The sequence below is a fragment of the Crocodylus siamensis genome, chromosome 10, assembly GCF_052110815.1.
Source record: "Crocodylus siamensis isolate JL-2025a chromosome 10, ASM5211081v1, whole genome shotgun sequence".
Lineage (NCBI taxonomy): Eukaryota > Metazoa > Chordata > Crocodylia > Crocodylidae > Crocodylus > Crocodylus siamensis.
In genome coordinates, this window is record NC_143404.1 from 34665492 (window position 1) to 34685345 (window position 19854).

At 47.6% G+C, this 19854-nt stretch overlaps 2 protein-coding genes across 4 annotated transcripts in view; one reads left to right on the plus strand and one right to left on the minus strand.

The window, feature by feature from the left end:
- ECSCR (endothelial cell surface expressed chemotaxis and apoptosis regulator) overlaps positions 1–19854 on the minus strand; it is a 56694-nt gene that overhangs the window by 8376 nt on the left and 28464 nt on the right. The window contains exons 3-5 of one of the 2 annotated variants that reach the window (XM_090020551.1): positions 14248–14289; positions 7063–7182; positions 1383–1487 (exon numbers count right to left, since the gene is read on the minus strand). In XM_090020551.1, coding sequence (XP_089876677.1) covers positions 1383–1487; positions 7063–7182; positions 14248–14289 — 267 coding nt within the window. The remainder of the gene's footprint in view (positions 1–1382; positions 1488–7062; positions 7183–14247; positions 14290–19854) is intronic. The other variant, XM_090020552.1, reaches the window with a different exon arrangement.
- SMIM33 (small integral membrane protein 33) overlaps positions 15785–19854 on the plus strand; it is a 40932-nt gene continuing 36862 nt past the window's right edge. Inside the window, exon 1 of one of the 2 annotated variants that reach the window (XM_090020555.1) lies at positions 15785–15823. The gene's annotated coding sequence lies outside the window, so the exon portion shown is untranslated. Of the gene's footprint in view, positions 15824–15896; positions 15980–19854 lie in introns of those variants that run through there. The other variant, XM_090020554.1, reaches the window with a different exon arrangement.

Consider the following 19854-nt stretch of genomic DNA (forward strand, 5'->3'; position numbering starts at 1 on the left):
TGTGGGCTGGAGCAGACTTGATTAATGTGCTCTGCACACAGGCTGATGCTCACTGCACTGCATCACATGCAGTTGTGTAAGTGGCAAAATGCATGTCAGCGTGCAGAAAATGGTGGTGCTTTGCTTTTGAACTAAAGTGCCTTCACAGTGTTTTAGTTCAAAAACACACTACCACCATTTTCTCAGCACTGACACACATTTTGCCACTTATACAACTGCATGCACTTTTAAAAGCTCCTGGCACTGAGGAGTGAGCATGTGTACAAATGCTCCTACTGACTTATATAAATGTTGGATTAGATCTTTAAAAGGAAATAGTAAGCAGATTGTTATTTTTGTTGAAATATACCAAAAAGGTATTGACCAAAGAAATATATATTGACTGGAATAAGCAACTCCCTGCTCTCTGGATGAATTTGGGCCAATAGTCCCATGTCAGGAAGTTAATAAATCTCTTCAATATGGCCATTTTTCATAAAGACTTCTAGACTGATATTGAGAAGAGGAAATAATAGGGGCCTGAATAAACAGTTATCCACCTTGGATAAGCCAATCACTGAATACAAATTTGGATATGAAATTTCATATATTCAGAGGGAAAAACTGCAAGTCATCTATGAGGATTCAGAATGTGCTTATTCGCATACGTGACCTGACTGGTTAATTCTGCTCCAGAATGCCTTATTGCTCACTGCTGAGGTCATAAACAGCAGAAACTCACCAAGTTCCCACTTGCCCACCAGCCATCCCTGAGCAAAGAGTTTCCTACAATTCAGTATTAAGAAGCAGATGTCTTTTTCTTGATGTGGGAGAAAATGGAGACTACCGATGCATTTTGCTTGTTGCTCAATGCTGTTCATGGTAAGAGTAGTGGGAGGCCCAGTGATTGGTATCTTAAGCTCAGTCCTCAACATTAACAGAATTGCAGTGGACAGTTACATCTCCCTGCGCCTCATCTCTGCCTGGCAGAAGGTAAGCCGTGAGAGGACAGAAGGGACCTATCCATTTCCCACCAAACAGGGTGTTAGAACATGTGAGTGTACAGTACAGCATAGAGTAACAATGTAAGGCAGGGGCTGAAAGCCCAACAAGGTTCTCGGAGAACATAAAGGATACACAAAATGCAGCTCCTTGGTAGTGTGGGGGCAGGCAGAACTCCACAGGGCTGGGTTTTTGCCCAAGTTGCTGGTTTTCTGTATATGAAAAGCTGGTTTGTTTGCTTTTCTTGTGCTCTGAAGGAGTCCAAAATCAGATGCGCTGAGAATGAAAGCTTTGGAGCCACCTGCCCTGATGAACCTAGGTTTCCAAAGGGCAATGGCCTGGGAATAAACCAAATACATCACCCAGCTCCCCCTCAGAGTCCTCAAAAGGCACCCCCTTACCAAAAGCTACTATCTCCAGTCCTGACTTCTCAGTAGGAGTGATGGCTGAGGGAGATATGATTGTGTTCTCTGTAGAGATCTCTTCCTTATGGGCCTCTGAAATGACTGTAAAAAAAAATTCTGTATCAATTCTTCCTTTTGAGACTCTGAAGAGAAGGTGATTCCTTGGCCATTTGAGCAAGGAATAGCACTTTAGCTTTACTGAAGAGAAATACAGCAAAGTTTGAACCTGTCCCAGTTGAAGTCAAAGGAAGTCACTGCCTTAAGTGATAGCAGGATTAGGACCATATTTTAACATCTGTGCCCTTTTCATCAAATGGTCTATATGAGGTGTGATTGTTCACAATCTCATCACAGGATTTGATCTAGTGTGCAGAGGGAGAAGCTGGGACAGGAAGACTAAGGTATGTCAGTAGCTGGGCCAGAAAGGGTCTTCTCAATTCCCATTTATAGATCTCACTCCTCAAACCAGCTCTTCTGTCAAAATCATCAACCACTCATTCAATTTTGAACAGCTCATCCACAGGAAATGCAACCCTGGTGAGGTTTTCAGGCTTTACAGAGAGCCTATGGGAACTATCAATATTACACTTACAATAATTATGACTTTAATTAGCTCAGGAAGGAGTGCAGATCTGTCCACCTTGTATTGCTGAAGCATATGACAATTTAGCTTCATTTACTAGATCAGGGTTGCCCAGTCCCTGTTCTGCAGGTCAAAATCAACCTGCAGAATCATGTAATCTGGTCTGCAGCTATCCCTCCCGGTTCAGAAATTTGGAAATTGACACTCCCACTTATCCCTTGCTGCCAATTTCCCAAGCCCCTTGTGGCTGAATTTGCCCCATCTGTGGGCTCCCTTCACTGGTGCACGGTACTGGCCTGGTTGGGGCCTGATGCAGCTCCATAGAATTGGGCCCCATGGAGGCACCACTTTGTGGCATCGGCCCTGGCCAGGCTGTTTCTTTGTAGCTGGATCAGGCCCATGCCAGGCCATTTCCGCCTGCCTGATTGGGCCCACAGACCAGATTTTGCCCATGGGTGAACCTGGCATCCAGCCTGCAGGCCAAAAAAGTCAGGTGCCACTGTACTTGAATACAAGACAACCCTGAATGTAACACAACTCCCCCCCCCCCAATACTTAGATACTATACACACACAAATTATAAATTTATTAGAAAGATCAGGGAAAGTGTGAGTCCCTTCTGAATAGGGGAACAACTTAGTGGCAGATGATGACCTGCATCTCAAGAAGGTCCAGGGAGGTGATCCTCCCCCCCTATGCAACACTGGTCAGGCCGCAGCTGGAGTACTGCATCCAGTTCTGGGCGCTGCACTTCAAGAGGGATGTGAACGACATAGAGAGGGTCCAGAGGAGGGCCACTCGCATGATTGGGGGCAGCAGGGCAGGCCCTATGAGGGGAGGCTGCGGGACCTGAACCTGTTCAGCTTCCATGAGAGAGGGCTGAGGGGGGATCTAGTGGCCTGTTACAGGCTAGTCAGAGGGGACAAGCAGGCACTGGGGGAGTCCCTGTTCCTCTGAGCACTACCAGGAGTGACTAGACATAACGGTCACAAGCTGGCAGAGGGCAGATTCAGACTAGATATCAGGAGGTGCTACTTCACTGTCAGGGTGGCTAGGATCTGGAACCAACTTCAAAGCGAGGTGTTGCTGGCTCCTACCCTGGGGGTCTTTAAGACAAGGCTAGACAATCACCTTGCTGGGGTCGTTTGACCACAGTACTCTTTCCTGCCATGGCAGGGGGTCGGACTCGATGATCTGCTCAGTTCCCTTCCGACCCTACTAACTATGAAACTATGAAACTATAGTTGGCACACTAGTTAACACCTGATACTGCTTTCTGCCTCCGTTTCTGGCAATTGCTTTTGAGAAGTAGAAGTTCAATGAGCTTTACTACTCCCACTGCCATTTTGAATCACAGGGACACTGATACATGAGATGTGGGAGGCTGCAGGCGTGCAATTACTACTATAATTAGTGCATCGGAGCAGCCTCCCAGCATGTCTACAGGCATCTGGAGCTACTAGATTTAATGTGCATTAACTAAAGCATGTTAATATACGTGTAGACACACCCAGTATGTCACTTCCACTTCCCTTGAACTGTGGACCTAGATGTGGAAAACATGGGTCAGGAGACTTGTCAACAGGATAGCATAAAGCAGTGTAAGGAATTAGAAAACAAGTGGAGAGAACTGTTGGATTTATCTAATCAGGGAGGCACCAATAGGGAAAGAGCTAGGACACAGTCTAACTTCTAAAGTTAACTGGAGTCTTCCCACTAGCATCAGCAAAAGCTCAAATGGGCCTTTATTCAGGCAAGGCTGTCAGGGGTTTTGTCTAGCTGCAGAATTGGGTCTTAGGTCATAAGGGTGGCAAGAACCTTGCCAAGGCATTACAGAAGCTCAAATCAGATCAGGCATGTCATCAGGCGCTCAGGCCCAGCTCAGCCAGACCAGGTTGGCTGGATTTGGTCATCTGGTCTATTGGCTGCCAGAATGGTACTAAGGTTATTTCAGGTGATACTGATAGCTTGGGCCACTATTAAGATTACCTGGACCATGGGAATGAAGGACTACAGTATTAATGAATTCTTGTTTAAATTACAAGATCATAATCAGTGTAATATATTAAAGGACTCAACACCTGAAATTGGTGAAACTGTGGAGCACCCACCTCCTTTGGATTTTGGACGGATAAGAGAAATAAAGGAGAGGAGATGTGTCAATAGGGTAGTTTGTTTTCCCTAACCATGGAAACACCCAATAAAGCAGTTTGGTTTTACATGTTACAACCATCCTGTTAAAAGCACACCCCACACTTACAACCAACCCCCTTCATGCCTGAAAAGTAGGCAGATACTTCAAGAAAGCAAGGAATTAAATATTCCCATGTGATTGCTCAGACAGTTTCCAGCAAGGGAGAAGTAATTTCCTAGAAGTGAGAGTAATTAAACATGGGAACAACTTCTAATTGCCTAGCTGAACTCCCCATCACTCAGGGGCTTTAAAAGAGATTAGAGATGTTTCTAAAAGAAAAGTTGTTAATCCACCTTCAGGGGGTGCTTGTACACATGACACCATTACCATGTACATGAGATGAAAATGTCATTTTGTGTGACTTAATGGCATCACACTGTACACATGCAAGAGTCTGGGGTTTTTTAAATGAGTTGGCATCATTGCAATCTAAACTACATCCCAATACAGTTTAGTTTCCAACCTGGCAAATTGCAACAATGCAGCTATCAGCTCACGCCCTGGCCATGGGAGAGGTGGGCAGGCTCTGCCTGGGGGGATGGGGGAAGGATCAGGCCCCTCACCACTTCTGTGTTCAGCAGGCTCGTGTGGCTAGCAGGATGCCTGAGCCCACCTGGGAATGGGCTGGCTTGCCCCTGGAGCAGTGCAGGAAGGCGACAGGAGGTTGGCTGGGTTTGCTGGTGGCCAGAAGGTGGCAGGGGAGGTACATGGGGCACTGAAAGCCCGGGCGGGCTGCTAGCTGGTTGGGTGCTGCCCCAACTCAGAGGCACCTGATCCAAAACTTCCCCAACCTCACCTGGGTTTCCAGAGCCCTGTGCACTGTCCCCACTGCCTTCTCCAGCTGCCAGCACACCCAGCTGCCCTCCTGCCATCTCCCTTCCAGCCCAAATGTCTATGAATCTATGAATCATGAATCTATGAATTTGTGGCACACCTTCCAAAAAGTTAGGTCCCTGCTGTTCTACAGCTTGCCCCCTCTAGTGACTATAGATAAGAGAACCCACAGAGGATTTCTGCAGCAGTTAAACAGTCTGATAACCCAAAGAAAGGTTGTTCAGAAGTGACTGTCTTCCATATAATCCTGAAACCAGTTACACTGTTTCAAGACTGTTCTACTCTGACTGAAAATACATTGCCCTGAAGTCTTTTTCCTGGAAAATGTGTCTTCATTAAAATGAAATTCCCCAGGGGTTAAGGACAGTTGCAATGCTATTTTTTGTAACTTTCTCAAATTGACAAGTTGACCCTAGCCATTTCTGTTTGAATCTCCATTTTATTTCAGTTGACAATTCCAGTTGACAATTCCCAGGGGCAGGAAGTCAGCAGGGATCATAGGATCCCAGCAAGATAAAACATCCAAGCGTGTCTTGAAAGTGTTTAAAGTAGGTGCTTGAACTATCTCCAGCAGCAGTCCATTCCCAACCTTGGGGGCTCGGACAGTAAAGAAATTCTTCCTTATGTCCAGCCTGAATCAGTTGCAGAGCAGTTTATGACTGTTCAATCTTGTCATCCCTTAGGGGCACTCTGGGGAACAGTTGTTCCCCCAGATCCTGGTGAACACCTCTGATAAACTTACAGGTGGCATCAGATCACCCCTGAGCCTGCACTTTTCCAGGCTAAAGAGTCCCATGGCTCTCAGCCTGTCATCGTAAGATCTGTTTTCCTGACCTCTGATCATGCGTGTGGCTCTCCTCTGGACTCTCTCAAGCTTCTCCACATCCTTTTTGAATTGTGGAACCCAAAACTGGACGCAGTACTCCAGCTGCGGCCTCACCAAAGCTGAGTACAGGGGGAGAATGACATCCCGGGATTTGCTTGAGAAGCATCTATGGATGCAAGCCAGCGTTTTGGTCACTTTACTAGCCGCAGCATCACATTGAAGGCTCATGGTTCATCTTGTGGTCAATCATGACCCACAAGTCCCTTTCATCTGTAGTGCTAACCAGCACAGCGCTGCCAAGCCTTTAAGCATGCCGTGGGTTTTTCCTCCTAAGGTGGAGAACCTTGCGTTTTTCAGTGTTAAACACCATTAAACAAATTAAGCCCTGCACCCACCTCAAGTGCCACTCTGATCCCCCTTCCCTTCCTGATCCACAGCTCTACTTTCTGCTCCCTTTCCTAGCTGCTGCCTGTCTCCTCCCCAATCTGCCATGTGCCACACCCAGAGACTGCCTGTGCCACTTGTGGTACATATGCCATGGTTGGCCACCCCTCTTATGTGAAGTCTTCCAGCTGTCTCTTTTTTGTGTTACCCACTGAGCCTGTCTCAGGCACTTACTCTGGGGAAATGTTGGATCTCAGAACATCAGGAGCCTGGAAGAATAACAGAATCAGTAGCAATACCACAGCTGCAACTGTATTGATTCTTGTTTAGATAAAGCAGGATTCAGATTAACATCAGACTGTGATAATGTAAAACAGCAGGCACTGTTTGGAGCCCATGCATTCTGTTTGGGCAAATACATACAGAGAAAAAACTAAAAGTACCAGCCCAGCATGCACTGAGATGTGCATAAATGTGGGGATGGATTATCTGGAAAGGAGAAGTAGATTCACTGTTCTGGTTGTTCTGACATCAGCAATTCTAATCCTTACTCAGGACTTCAGTGGAAGCTTGACTGGGTCTTTATTCAGTGAAAACTGTCAAGATCTCTACAGGTCTTTTGTTCAACTGCAGTACTGGGTCCTATGTCAGAGGGATGTCAAGAACCTTTCTAATGCATTATAGGGGCCATCTTGCTTTCCAAATGAAATCAGGCCATCAGGCACTCAAGCCCACCTCAGCCAGATTGGCTTTGCTGGATTTTGTCATTTGGCCTATTGGCTACCAGAATGGTACCCCAGGTTATTTCAGATGTTACTGATAGCTTGATTTCAATTTAGGTTATTATTAAGATCACCTGGACCATGGACATGAAGGACTTCAGTTGCAATGATTTTTTGTTTGTAAATTATAAGCTCCTGGTCAGCACCTGAAGTGGGTGAGCTTGTGGTGTTCCTGCTTCCTGTGGCCTTTGGACCTGGACAAAGGAAACACAAGACAGGAGACTTGTTGTCAGTAGGATGGTTTGTAGCAATGCGAAGCAGTAGAGGACAAACTAGAGGGAACTGTTGGCTTTCCATTGAGGCACCCAGTAAAAGAGGGAATTTGTTTTCTGAAGTAACAGCCTTGCAGGCAAACAAGACACTATGTGTGCTTTCCATCCTAGGCCCACTCCCTTTTCTGTGCCTTAGAAGTATGTTTCCCTCATGTTGCTCCAACCCTTGCAGTTCTGTATTCACACAATGGCTATCCTTGAATCCTGTGAAGTGTCACACCTTGGTCACAGCTGGAACTGAGGCATCAGACAGGTGAACCACTACTCTAAGTGAATGAAGAAAATTCTTTTTTCTTTGAAGCTTTGCTTCAAAAAGATCACCTGATTTGGGGTCAGGAAGTCTGCTTCCTACAAAACTGGTAGTGACTCTGCTTTATAGCCCTTCCTTTCTCAGCATGGAGGGTGGATTCCCTCCTATTTGCGTGTAGCTCAGGAAATCAATTCCCTCCTGGGGCCTCACTCATTGATGGTGCTTCCTTCTCTCCTGGACTCTGCTGGGGCACACATCAGGATGGTTTTGTCAAGAGTGAAATGCTCTAGTCCATTTAAAGTTATTGGAGCTCGGTATACGGGAAACTTGGAAAAGTGTAATGGCTGTTTGTACAGAGTATTTATTCACCAAGGCGCCCCCGGGGGTTACAAGAAATAATGGCCACAAGCTGGAGGAGAGCAGATTTAGATTAGATATTAGGAGGAACTTCTTCACAGTTCGAGTGGCCAAGCTCTGGAACGGGCTCCCAAGGGAGGTGGTGCTCTCCCCTACCCTGGGGGTATTCAAGAGAAGGTTGGATGTGTATCTAGCTGGGGTAATGTACGCCCAGCACTCTTTCCTGCTTATGCAGGGGGTCGGACTCGATGATCTATTGAGGTCCCTTCCGACCCTAGCATCTATGAATCTATGAATCTATATGTAACATAAGCACAGTGACAATGAGGTTAAATTGAGGCCTTTGATTTGGTGACCCATGAGACTATCAAGGTAAAGCTAGGGGACTATGGGCTCAACAATTCAATGGTTAGATGGGTGGGAAACTGGCTGCAGGGTCGGACCCAGAAGTACTAATAGATGAATCTGTGTTGACCTGGCAGAAGGTAGCTAGTGGGGTCCACCAGGGTTCAGTACTTGGAGCACTGCTTTTCAACATCTTCATCAGTGATCTGGATGTAGGGGTGAAAAGCACACTGGTAAAGTTTGCCAATGACACTAAGGTGTGGGGAAGTGCAGCTACACATCAGGTAGACTGATGATCTAGGAGGACCTGGACAGATTAGTTAGACAGTTGGGCAGACCAGAACCAGATGCTGTTCCACAGTGAGAAGTGTAAAGTGCTCCATTTGGGAGGAAAAATCCGCAACAAACTTACAGAGCACCACTGAGCAAGTAAGTTTGTTGCGGATTTTTCTCCCCAGATGGAGCACTTTACACTTCTCAGTGTGGAACAGCATCTGGTTCTGGTCTGCCCATCTAACTAACCTGTCTAGGTCCTCCTACATCATCAGTCTACCCTGATGTGTAGCTGCACTCTGCATTGGTGACGCCGCAGATGGAGTACTGCATCCAGTTCTGGGCACTGCACTTCAAGAAGGATGTGGAGAAGCTTGAGAGAGTCCAGAGAAGAGCCACTCATATGGCTTTCTCTTCAGGCCTCTAATCATACAAGGAAAGGCTGACAGGTATGGGACTATTCAGCCTAGAAAAGAGAAGACTTTTGGGGGGATTTGGTGGCAGCTTACAAATATAACAGGTGAAAGTATCAGGGGCTAGGCAAACAACTATTCACCAAAGCACCCCAGGGGAAAGCCAGGAGCAATGGTCAGAAATTCCTAGAAGAAGGTTTCAGACTGGATATAAGGAAAAATTTCTTTATGGTTCACGTGACCAGACTCTGGAATAGACTCTCAGTGAGGGTGGTACAGGCACCTACCCTGGAGATCTTTAAAAGGAGACTAGGTGTACATCTTGCTGGGGTTATCTGATCCCAGCAGTCTTTCCTGCCCAGAGCTGGGGGGCTAGACCCAATAATCTCAAGAGGTCCCTTCCAGCCTTAAACTTCTGTGAATCTCACACACATGTAACAGCAGCAGGTGCCAAGGTGGCTGGATTGGAGAGAAACCTTCATGTAGAGCAGGTTTTCATAGATTTCATAGACATTAGGGCTGGAAGGGACCTCGGGAGATCATCGAGTCCAGCCCCCTGCCCAAAGGGCAGGAAGTCAGCTGGGGTCATAGGATCCCAGCAAGATAAGCATCCAATTTACTCTTGAAGGTGTTCAATGTAGGTGCTTGAACCACCTCCGCTGGCAGACTGTTCCAGACCTCGGGGGCTCGGACAGTAAAGAAATTCTTCCTTATGTCCAGCCTGAAACGGTCTTGCAGGAGTTTGTGACCGTTCGACCTCGTCATCCCTTGGGGCGCTCTGGTGAACAGATGTTCCCCCAGATCCTGGTGGTCACCCCTGATAAACTTATAGGTGGCCATCAGATCACCCCTGAGCCTGCGCTTTTCCAGGCTAAAGAGTCCCATGGCTCTCAGCCTGTCATCGTAAGATCTGTTTTCCTGACCTCTGATCATGCGCGTGGCTCTCCTCTGGACTCTCTCAAGCTTCTCCACATCCTTTTTGAATTGTGGAGCCCAAAACTGGACGCAGTACTCCAGCTGCGGCCTCACCAAGGCCGAGTACAAGGGGAGAATGACGTCCCGGGATTTGCTCGAGAAGCATCTATGGATGCACGCCAGTCTGGGTGTTGTCAGGGGTAGTTCCAGACCCTGGACAAGCATAAGCTCATGGACAAAGGGAGTTGGGAACCCAGAGATGCATGGAGGAAAGCTCATTATTAGAGAGTTCAGAAACTCTCTTAGAGACTAAAGGGACAAAAGGGGACTGGCAAGGCACTAGAAGTGCCAAAAGAGAGCCGCTTTCCTAGTCTTGGACCTCCCTCTCAGCTTCCATCTTCTCCCACAAGACGGCTGTGAGGCTCAGAATGGTGTTCCTTCCCTTGCTAGCCAATCCAGCAGTGCCATTCTTGGGCAGATAGACCAGAAAAAGGGAAGCCAGACTGGCATGATGCCTCCTCTATGAGATGTAAATGCTGTAGTCAAAATCAGATGGGAAATATAGAATCCTATATGGAAGACACAGCACATGCTGAAGGCTGGAGGCCTTTGGATGGTATTGTATCTGGGCTCTATCTCCAGTATTTTAAACCACCAGGAAAAAGACTGGCATTGTAACCATAGTTAAGTGCTCACTGGGCTTTGGTGTCAATGTGATAACTGAAACATGACAAAAGTAGTGCACATGCCACATCAGTAATGCTCCCACTAGTTTCATGAGTGTTTTCTGCTCATCATTTTGACTGGGGTCCCTTCTGCTCCCAGAGTGCTCCCCATTGCCTGGGTAGGTGTTTCCAGTTCCTGGCCCCTGTTTAAGTGCTGGAGAGACTACTGCAGGGTTGGGGTTGTACTGGGGCTAAGTCAATGGACCCCCAGATTTCCATCTTACTGCTCTGCTTGGAAAATAGGAGAAGGAATCAGCTCCCCCATCAAGCCATTGCTATCTTTGATATTTGGCATTTTTCTTCAAGCTGCAGCTGCTGGTATCCTTTGAATTTTAGCTTTCATTTAAAAAAAAATAAAATCTTCTCATAAGAGCAGAAAAAGCTTGAAAAATGTAACCCAAGTGCACTCTAACAGTTCAGACCTCACACTAAATGCAGCATTCCAAGCAGCTCAGGAATTCTTTGTGCCTGTTTTTTTCTTAATTATCATTGTAACAGGGGGCCAGCTTGGGGCCAATCCAACCGTGGCTCACCCACCTGTTCTTGGGCTAACCACTGGCTTTCTCGCCCACCATGCCTTGGTTTTAATTGATTAATTAACAGATGTAATTAGGCAGAAGGCTGCCCATTTTCTGCCCTGCTGCTAGGGGGTGCTATCTGTGGCTCCATGCCTCTACTGCACCACAGCCCAAGCCTTGCAGATGACATCATGATGTTCTCATACACGCTAGTCCCCCCCGATGGGCCCCAGAATCCTGCTGTAGTACCCCCACCTGAGTTCCTCCCTTCAGGCAGACTCTGCCACTATCATACTGGGCCACATATCTCCCTGCCACCGGTTCCCCTTTGGGTGTGGTCCCCTCACTGGGACCTTCAGCTCACACTAGCTCTGGCCCACCTCCAGGCCAGTCGGGACCCCAGGCCCCTGGCTCTTGGGCGTCCCTCTCAGCAGGCCTCCTTGCCCTTCTGACCCTCCTGGTCTTGGCCCCCGCCTGGGCCAGTCAGGGGAAGCTCTGGCTGGCCTTGATGTATGACCCATACTCTTATCCCAGGCTCCCCCTCTCTGGGTCCTCCTCCAGACATGGGGAGCTGGGGTTACCTCACACCACGACTGGTGCCTCAGGGTCTCACAGGGGACTCTCACTTCCCACCTGGGAAGCAGGTTGTAGTGCTACAACCAGTGTTATATTCAACCCAAACTCTGCCTCCCCGCATTGGAAGACTTACTGGGGTCAGGACTCAGCTCTGTCTCTCTGGCTGAGCCCCCTCTCCCTTCACAGGGCTCCACACACTTCCCCCCTCCCACTGGGGGCTCCACACTGCTCGTAACACCCCCTGTACTCGGGGTCTCAGGGCTTCCCTCCACAGGTGGGCTCAAGTGGCTGTAGCCGTGCCTGGCCCCAACTCTGCTCCTCAGGGTCTCGAACCCCTGCAGGACTCAGGCGGCATTGGCCACACCTGGCCTTCAAACCTCCTCCTCGGGGCTTGCACCCCCACAACTACCTCCAGTGTATGCAACCCACCCAAAGGTGAGAGCTAGAGGTTAAGGTACCCCAACTCACCTTTCACTGGGGTGATCACTGGCCTGGCATTTCCTGGGAGCTCCCACGCCACTGGGAACCTCACCAGGCCACCCACTCCCAGCAGGGTGCAGTTTTAGGTCATACCCAGAACCAGGAGCCTCCTATCATCCCCTACAGCTCCTCCCTTTACCACCCCCCCCCGATGAAACTCAACAGCCCTCAGGATGATGTTGCCTGACCTCCACGCAGCCAAACTGCCCTGTTTATATAGGCAGCCCTGGACCTAAAATGGCTGCCCCCACTAGGCACCTGGAGGCTGCCAGCACCAGGGCCTTAAAGTGGCAGGCACACATAGTGCTCTGCCATAATCATTAATGAAGTAGGTGATATTGAGTCCATATTTGCAACCAGTGCACTTAATGTGCCAGGCCAACAACTCTGGGGCTCTGCTCTTTCAAAAGACAAAGCTTTGCTATCTAGATTTATCATGTCAGAAATAGCATCAAGGGATGGAAAGGGAATCTAGGCATGGAGCAACTGGTAGGAGTGGAGAGCTGTTCCCACCCCAGCACAGAGTGGTCAACTCCACTATTACTACTTCTCTGCTGCTCCTGCAGCATACCCAGGTTGCAGACAGACGTGCAGCTCCCCCACTGTAACTCATGGCAGTTTGCAAGAAGCGCCGTGAGTTACACCTATTTCCAGGACGCAAAAGACATTTGCTGTTGGGTTCTGAGGGTTGGGAGTTGAGCTGCAGTTTAGAGTGGCTGTGTCTTTGCAGCTGTTCTCCCCCAGCAATGCCCCTCTCAGTCTCTGCACTGTTTTCAGAATGAGAAGGGAGCAGAGGGAACTCATTTTGGGGGTTGCCCAGCTGGTGCTGGAGGATGGGGCAGGTGGATTGGAGCTCCACTGAGGTGAAGAGGCTCCAATCCACCCAATCCCATGCTCCACTATTGGCTGGGCAACCCTCAGAATGGGCTCCCTCCATTTTCTTCCCCCACCCCAATCACCTTCCAAAAATAGCACAGGGAGCAGGCTCAGTTGTGTCAGCCAAGCCCTGCTCCTAACCATCTGACAGATGTCAATGAAGGTGCTCTGCTTTGTATCACCTTCATCTGAACTCTCATATAATTATGGTTCAGATTGTCATGAGATTGGGCATTTTTAAAGTGCTCTGCAGCTGTGCACATCTGTTAATACACAACAGAAGAGTGCTTTCAGTGGCTGACTGCACAACAAACCATCACATCTGTCAGTGTCCTAAATTCCTTTCAGTTTTTTCCTCTCCTAGAGGGAAAAACATCACTCTCATTAGTAGTCAGGCTTCCCTGTTATTGCTGGAAGGTTGGGTTTTATGTGTGGAATTTTTAAAGGGCAGCAATGAAAAGTTGCTTGTTTCAAGGGGATAATCACTGACTTTGTTCTTGTGGCTTTGATAATGGACGGAGGATGCAGCCTTCCCCAGGGTAGGGACAGAGAAGGTTCCTGAAGAGTCTGTATGGATTAAAGAAGATCTGGCTGGATTATAAAGATATTTAGGGACCTAGTGGGATTTTCAAAGCATCTCTAGACCTAAGGATACAGGGAGGTGATGAATGAGTGTCCAGGCACTGAAAGTTGTCTATACATGACTGATGTGCCCAGGTTCTTGAAAAACCTACTAGGTGCCTATCTACATCTTTAGGTATGTAAATGCCTTTAATTTTTGAGCCTGGTCCTTAGTTCCTGATTTCAAATGAGCCTATTGCCTGCAGTCAAGGATAGACATTCAGCAGAGCTCAGCAGGCTAGGGGACACAGCAGGACCTGCTGCTTTGGAAGTCAGGCCCCCAAACCTGAAAACTAAAGGTCAGAATCTTTCTGATGATACATCCCATGAGCTGGCACCCAGGCAAGGTTAGCAGGCTTTATACAGGTACTGAGGGCTAGAGGGAACAGACAAGGGGTAGCTGCTCAACCTACATAGTCCTTTCCCAAATAGGGCTCCAAAGGGTTACACTCCTCCCATCCTTCCCCTTCCCTATCCTTGTGGGGTTAGTGCAGAGTCAACTCCTCACTTGTGCAGGGTGGGAATAGGACAACGGACTCTTCCTGGAAACCTTTGGGCAGCCACTTCCCCAGGGGTCAATTTCCCTGCTATTCTCTACAACCGGCGAGAGTGCTTGGGGAAGGCTCTGTGTTTCTTACCTGTGGGTGGCTGTGTAGCTGAGGGCTGAGCTGTGTTCACATCTGAAAGACAAAAGGGCAGCCATGAATGAAACCAGGCTTGGTTTTGCTCTTAGATGGCAGAGAGAGAGATATCCTTTTGGCAGAGCCCATTGGGTTTTTTATTCAGAAGGTCTCCACAAATCCTTCCCCAGTTGAGACATGCATGCATGTATGTGTGTGTGGCCTCTCCCTGCTTCAGCAAAAGGACTTCTCAGCCTGCAAAGAGTTTTGTGAGTCAGGTTCGGAAGAGCTGGAACAGCAAGATGCAGCTCACCTCCTCCTGTTTCCCATTGTACCCTCCTACTGGGTTCCTGCTCCAAGAGCCATGTAGTAGTTCCTGGCAAATTCCCAGGGAATTTCTCCTACTGAAATAGACTGCTGACAGCCAGCCTCTGTTCTGCCACAATGTGGCCCTTTCCTATAGTTACCTTGCCTTAACTGAAATTGCAGTGTCGAGCACCACCATCACCCTATCCCTCATGTTCTACTAAAGAGCAGAGCACTCACCAACTTAAGCATCAGAGGCAGGAGTAGAAAACCCTGCCTTCCATTTTCTTTCTCTAGTGGTCCAGTGCTTTACAACAGAGAAGTGTGTGTGTGTTGTGGGGGTGGAGTAGTCAAACCAGTGATGAATCCTGCCAAAGAAGTAGTCAGTAGGTGGCATACAATTCACAGGCCCAATTAGCCCTACATGCAGCTGTGTCATTTCATGGAACTGGAAACTGGCTCAAGCCAGACAGGCATTCACACCTGCTATTCACCTCTACTGTCCGTGCTTCAATGAGGAGCTCAGAATTACTTTGTAGGTGCCAACATCAGTCCCATCCCTGTATGCAGTAGGCTAGATTCTGTCCTTGCTAACAGTTGCACAATCCCATAGGGTTATTATCAAGTGTGGACACGCCAGTAGACACCCACAGAAAGTAACCTAATATAAGTATAAAAGTAATCATGATTTGCATGCACACACATACACACGCACACACAACATATATAGATCTATCTATCTATCTATCCCAGTGCTATTTCTCTCTCAGGCACACCCCCCTGCCGCCACACACACGTGCAGGTACACAAGTAGAAACAGAAACAGAATGGAGCCCTGTCTTATTACAACGCCCCCCCCCCCCCCCCGCACACACACACAGAGTGGAGAAAGCGAGAAGTTTTCCTGATGGGCTAAAGAGAAGGGAAGATAAAAAGACTGCTAACAACCCCTTAACACAGGCATTTTTCAGCCCTCCAGCCAAATGAAGGGACATACACTGCCTGCTGCCTACAAAGGGTTAAGCACCTTTGGGGCTCTAAAATAAATTACAGAATGAGAGCTTTGGGCCCCTCCTCCTCCTTGGCTGATGACGTGGCTGAAAGCCAGAGAGCAGCCTGACAAATGGGCAGCTGACACACAGCTCTTAGGGCGCCCCTCCACAAACCACATTGCTGGCAGTGTTCCAGGTGCCTACTGCCACATGAAATGTAGCAACTTGACAGCATAGACAGGGTGCAGGTTTGGTGATTTGGATACCTGTGTGACCTTCTGTGATGCTCCTAAGATGTGAGTTTGTTAATAATAACAATAATTAACAGCCCTAAAGTAGTTCCTTCCTTGGGCTTTTCCTTTTCAGTATCTGTCTTAGGTATTTTTGGCTTCAAGTCCCAGATCCTGGAGATAAGGGATGAGAGGAGAACTCTGTCTTTCAGTTCAGAAAAAGTAAGTTTCTAGTCCTTGTGGAGAAAAGCATGGAAATATACCCTAAGTGTAGTGCAAAGGGTCAGGAAGGGGAAGACCAATAAAAGACCCCCAAATTATTAACATTTAAAATCTCCTGCTTTTTAAGTGAGCTTATGATTTTGGAAGGGCAAGGCTGATGATTTTTGAATGGTTAGGATTTGTGATATTGAGACAGCTTTACTTCTGTGCTTTGTGCAGTGTTGGACATGCTGGGTAAAGCTTTCAGAAGAACCTGGGAGATTTGGAAGCCTAAGTCCCAAAATTGATGGGACTTAGATTCCTAAGTGCTGAATTGTTAAAAGTATTTGTGTGCCTAACTCCCACTGAAATCAAAATAAGTGGGGTACCTAAATACCATATCCAGCCTCATGAGCTGAAGTCATAAGTTCCTAAATTACTTAGACACTTTTGAAAATAGGACCTGCCATTTCCCCATAATAAGTAACATTGACCGGATACTTCATACAGACCACCAAACAGTCAGCACACAGTAATGACTTGAACTCAAGGCAAAATGTTCTATCTTCCATTACCCACTCCCACAGCCCACGGCTTGAATGGCTTGAATCTTGTCACCCATATCAAGGTAATATAACTTCTCTCCAAACTAAAATGCATACTTGCTGGTATGGCATGTGTGGCTTTTGTGGGAGCTGCATTTTGTTAGTAAACAGGACACAGAATTGTGTTGTCCTGCCCATTGTGGAGGGGCTTAGGTGCCCATCCCAGAGGCCATAGATTTTTCTGTTATAATCTGTAGGTACTTCACTATTTATTCTTATTCTGCCCCATTCCACTGGTGCAAATGTAATTACTGACAAGTTACCAAAACTTCTGTGCAGGAATATGGGCTTGACTGTGATCCCGCTTTTACTGGTGCCTATCAGGAGTAACTGCTGAAGTTTAAAAACTGGTGCAAGGGAGAATAGAACCAGTTCTGTATATTTTGCATGAAATGTATAGGGTGGGATTCTCCTTTAGCTTATACTGCCCTTATTAGAGGAAACTCCATTGCCAACAGGGGAGCTAGTGTTATAACTGGAAGAGAATCCAGCCCACTGAGCTTTCACTCTGCCATGAATCCCCTTATTCAGTCAGTTGATCAGGTAATATTATTCTGTTGCAGTAACATGTAACTTGGATGCAAAGAGAGAAAACAGTTTTAGAAATAAGTTAGCTCTGGTGCTAGATGAGCTTTGTGTTGCTTGTGAACAGAAGCAAAGGGCCTTGTTACATCTTATGCTGTAAACTGCACAAATACTAATCAGATTAGTGTTGATTGGTTTAGTGGAGCAGTCACACCTTAAGACGAAAAACCATCTCTGATTGCCCTTCACCTGCACAGCTGTGACTTGCCACTAGAGGCTTGGTGAGCAGGGGTAGGATTGGGAGCTGCACATGGCCCCAGGTGGTGGTGGTGATCCCCCATCACGTTCCCATAATGTTCTTTGTGATGTTTTGTGATTAAAAACCCTTTGAGCCTCCTAAATATAAGCCCCTTTCGATATGAGGGTGTAAAAGGATTGGGACATCTGTGACTGTGGGGGGTGTTGCTGGCCAGGGGGCACTGTGACTGCTGGGCATGCCAGAGCTGCTGTGTTTGCTCTGCCTGGCTGGAGCAACAAGCTGGTTCATGTGGGGTCTCCTAGGCATGTCAGGCAGAGTGAATGCTCCCACCCCCACCCAATCTGTTTGCTGCTCCTGCTGGGCAGAGCAAGCACTGCAGCCCTGGAGCATCCTGGGATACTGGAAGACTTCAGTTTGGGCCAGAATGGCTGGGTGAGTGGCCACACCCTAATGAAACAGAAGCAAGGTTATGCAGATTAGAGATAATCCTGTCCTGAAATAGCATAATTTTGAACCAAATAACAAGTGCTTTAAAACACATATAGATGTAAGCATGCAGCCAATCCAGGGGTTAAGAGATCCACAAGCCACCTAAAATTACTGTGTAACAAGGCCCTAAGAGTTAAACAACTGGATTAGACAAGGTCTTACTTTAAAACACTTTTCTGTTTGCACTTGCTTAGATAAAGAGTTTTAAAAGATAAAGCAGAGACCATATGCCAAGCTGTCTGGTAGGTGGACATGTTTGCTCTGCGGTCATGTAAAAGGGCATTTTCTTATTAGGTTTACGCACAGAAGAAAATGCTCTGGTCTGCATGTGAGGGATAACATTGACTTAGTGCTAGAAAGAGGGGACAGCCCAAAGACTCAAGGATATCGATTCCACTTCCACTTTTTGGTTGTGTATTATCTGCCTAATGCAATCAGTCAGCAGTTGTTGCCCTAACAGTGCAGTTAAATGGGTAGGGTGTCAGGTTGAAAGTTAGGAAACCTGGCTTCATTCCTGCCAGCAACTCACTGTGTGAACTCGGCCAAGTCATTTTAACTCTTTCTTACACCATCTGCCCATAGGGATTGTGACACATCCACTCCTGGAAAACACTGTAGGATCTATGAATGGAAAATGCTAGAGAAAAGCTAAGGCTTGGTATGTTGCAACAGATGTTTACCGTAGAATAAAACTGTCAGTACTTTATGTTGAGTAGTGAATTGTTAACTGGGCATCTTTATATGAGTGACTGGTGCCTCCTGAATCTGAGGGGGGCACTTGCAGAAGCCACTGATGGTCAGGTGGGGCACCAGCCCTACTGACAGCATCAGTGTTGACCATCAGAAGGGGCACCGACCCCATCGGGGGGACACATGCACCCCTGTGCACACCCTACCAGTCACCTATGCATCTTTATTAACCTTTTTGGCTTACTGCAACTTTCTTTGTGCAGTTCCTGCTATGTGTGTGCAGCTGTGTGGTCATACCTGGTGTATGCATGTGAGGTGGGGAAATGAATCAATGGCAGCTATTTTAGTTGGTAATAACACAATCAGAACAATAACCACTGAGATTCATGTGAAACACAGGAAAGAAGCCATGGGGAGGCTGGGGGTTGAAGGGGCTGGGGGAGCAGCCAGGGGATGCTACCTCTTCTCCAGCCCCCACTCCCCCTACTTACTGGCAAGGAGTCTGGCTTTAGCTCCCTGCCACAGCGGGCGGAGACTGCCTGAATCATCAACACTCTCTGAATCTTTTCCAAAGATTTGGAGAGCTTCGAATCAATTTGGACCTTTTTATTGGTCCCCTGATTAGATTCAGATTTGGAGATTCAGCCACTGAATTGGGTCGAATCTCCTCCAAATCAAATCAGCACCTGAAGCTTTGCACCAGTCTTTTATTTTTTTTTTGGCAGAGCCTGCCTGCCACTCCCACATTCATGTGGCCATTAATCTGTCAGATTGCCCCCGGGCTGCAGGAGAGGCAGGCAGGCTCCACAGAAAAAAAGGATTGGGCCCCTCCCTGCTTCTGCCTTCAGCAGGCTACTGTGGCCAGCAAGATGCCTGGGGCCACTTGGGAAAGGGCGGGCTTTCCCCTGGGGCAGAGTAGGGAGGTGGCAGTAGGACGGCTGGGTGTGCTGCCGGCTGGAGAAGACAGTAGGGATGGTGCATGGGGCACTGGAAGCCCGGGCAGGCTGCAACGTTCCAAACTGCAACATTGCAAACTAAACTACATTGGGATGTAGTTTAGTTTGCAATGATGCAAACTCACTTTAAACCCCCAAAACTCACGTACATGTAATATGTGATGCCATTAACCCACACAAAGGGAAATTTTCATCACACGTATACATTGTGACATTGTCACATGTACAAGGTGCCCCTGAGGTCCCTTCTAGCCCTGTGATTCTATGGTAAAGCCAGTTTCTGTTATCTTTTAGATAAGTGTAAATTTGGAACACGGCCATTGAACAGTATTGCTTTCTCCTTGGAAAAGGCTCAGTGGAGTCACTCCAAAT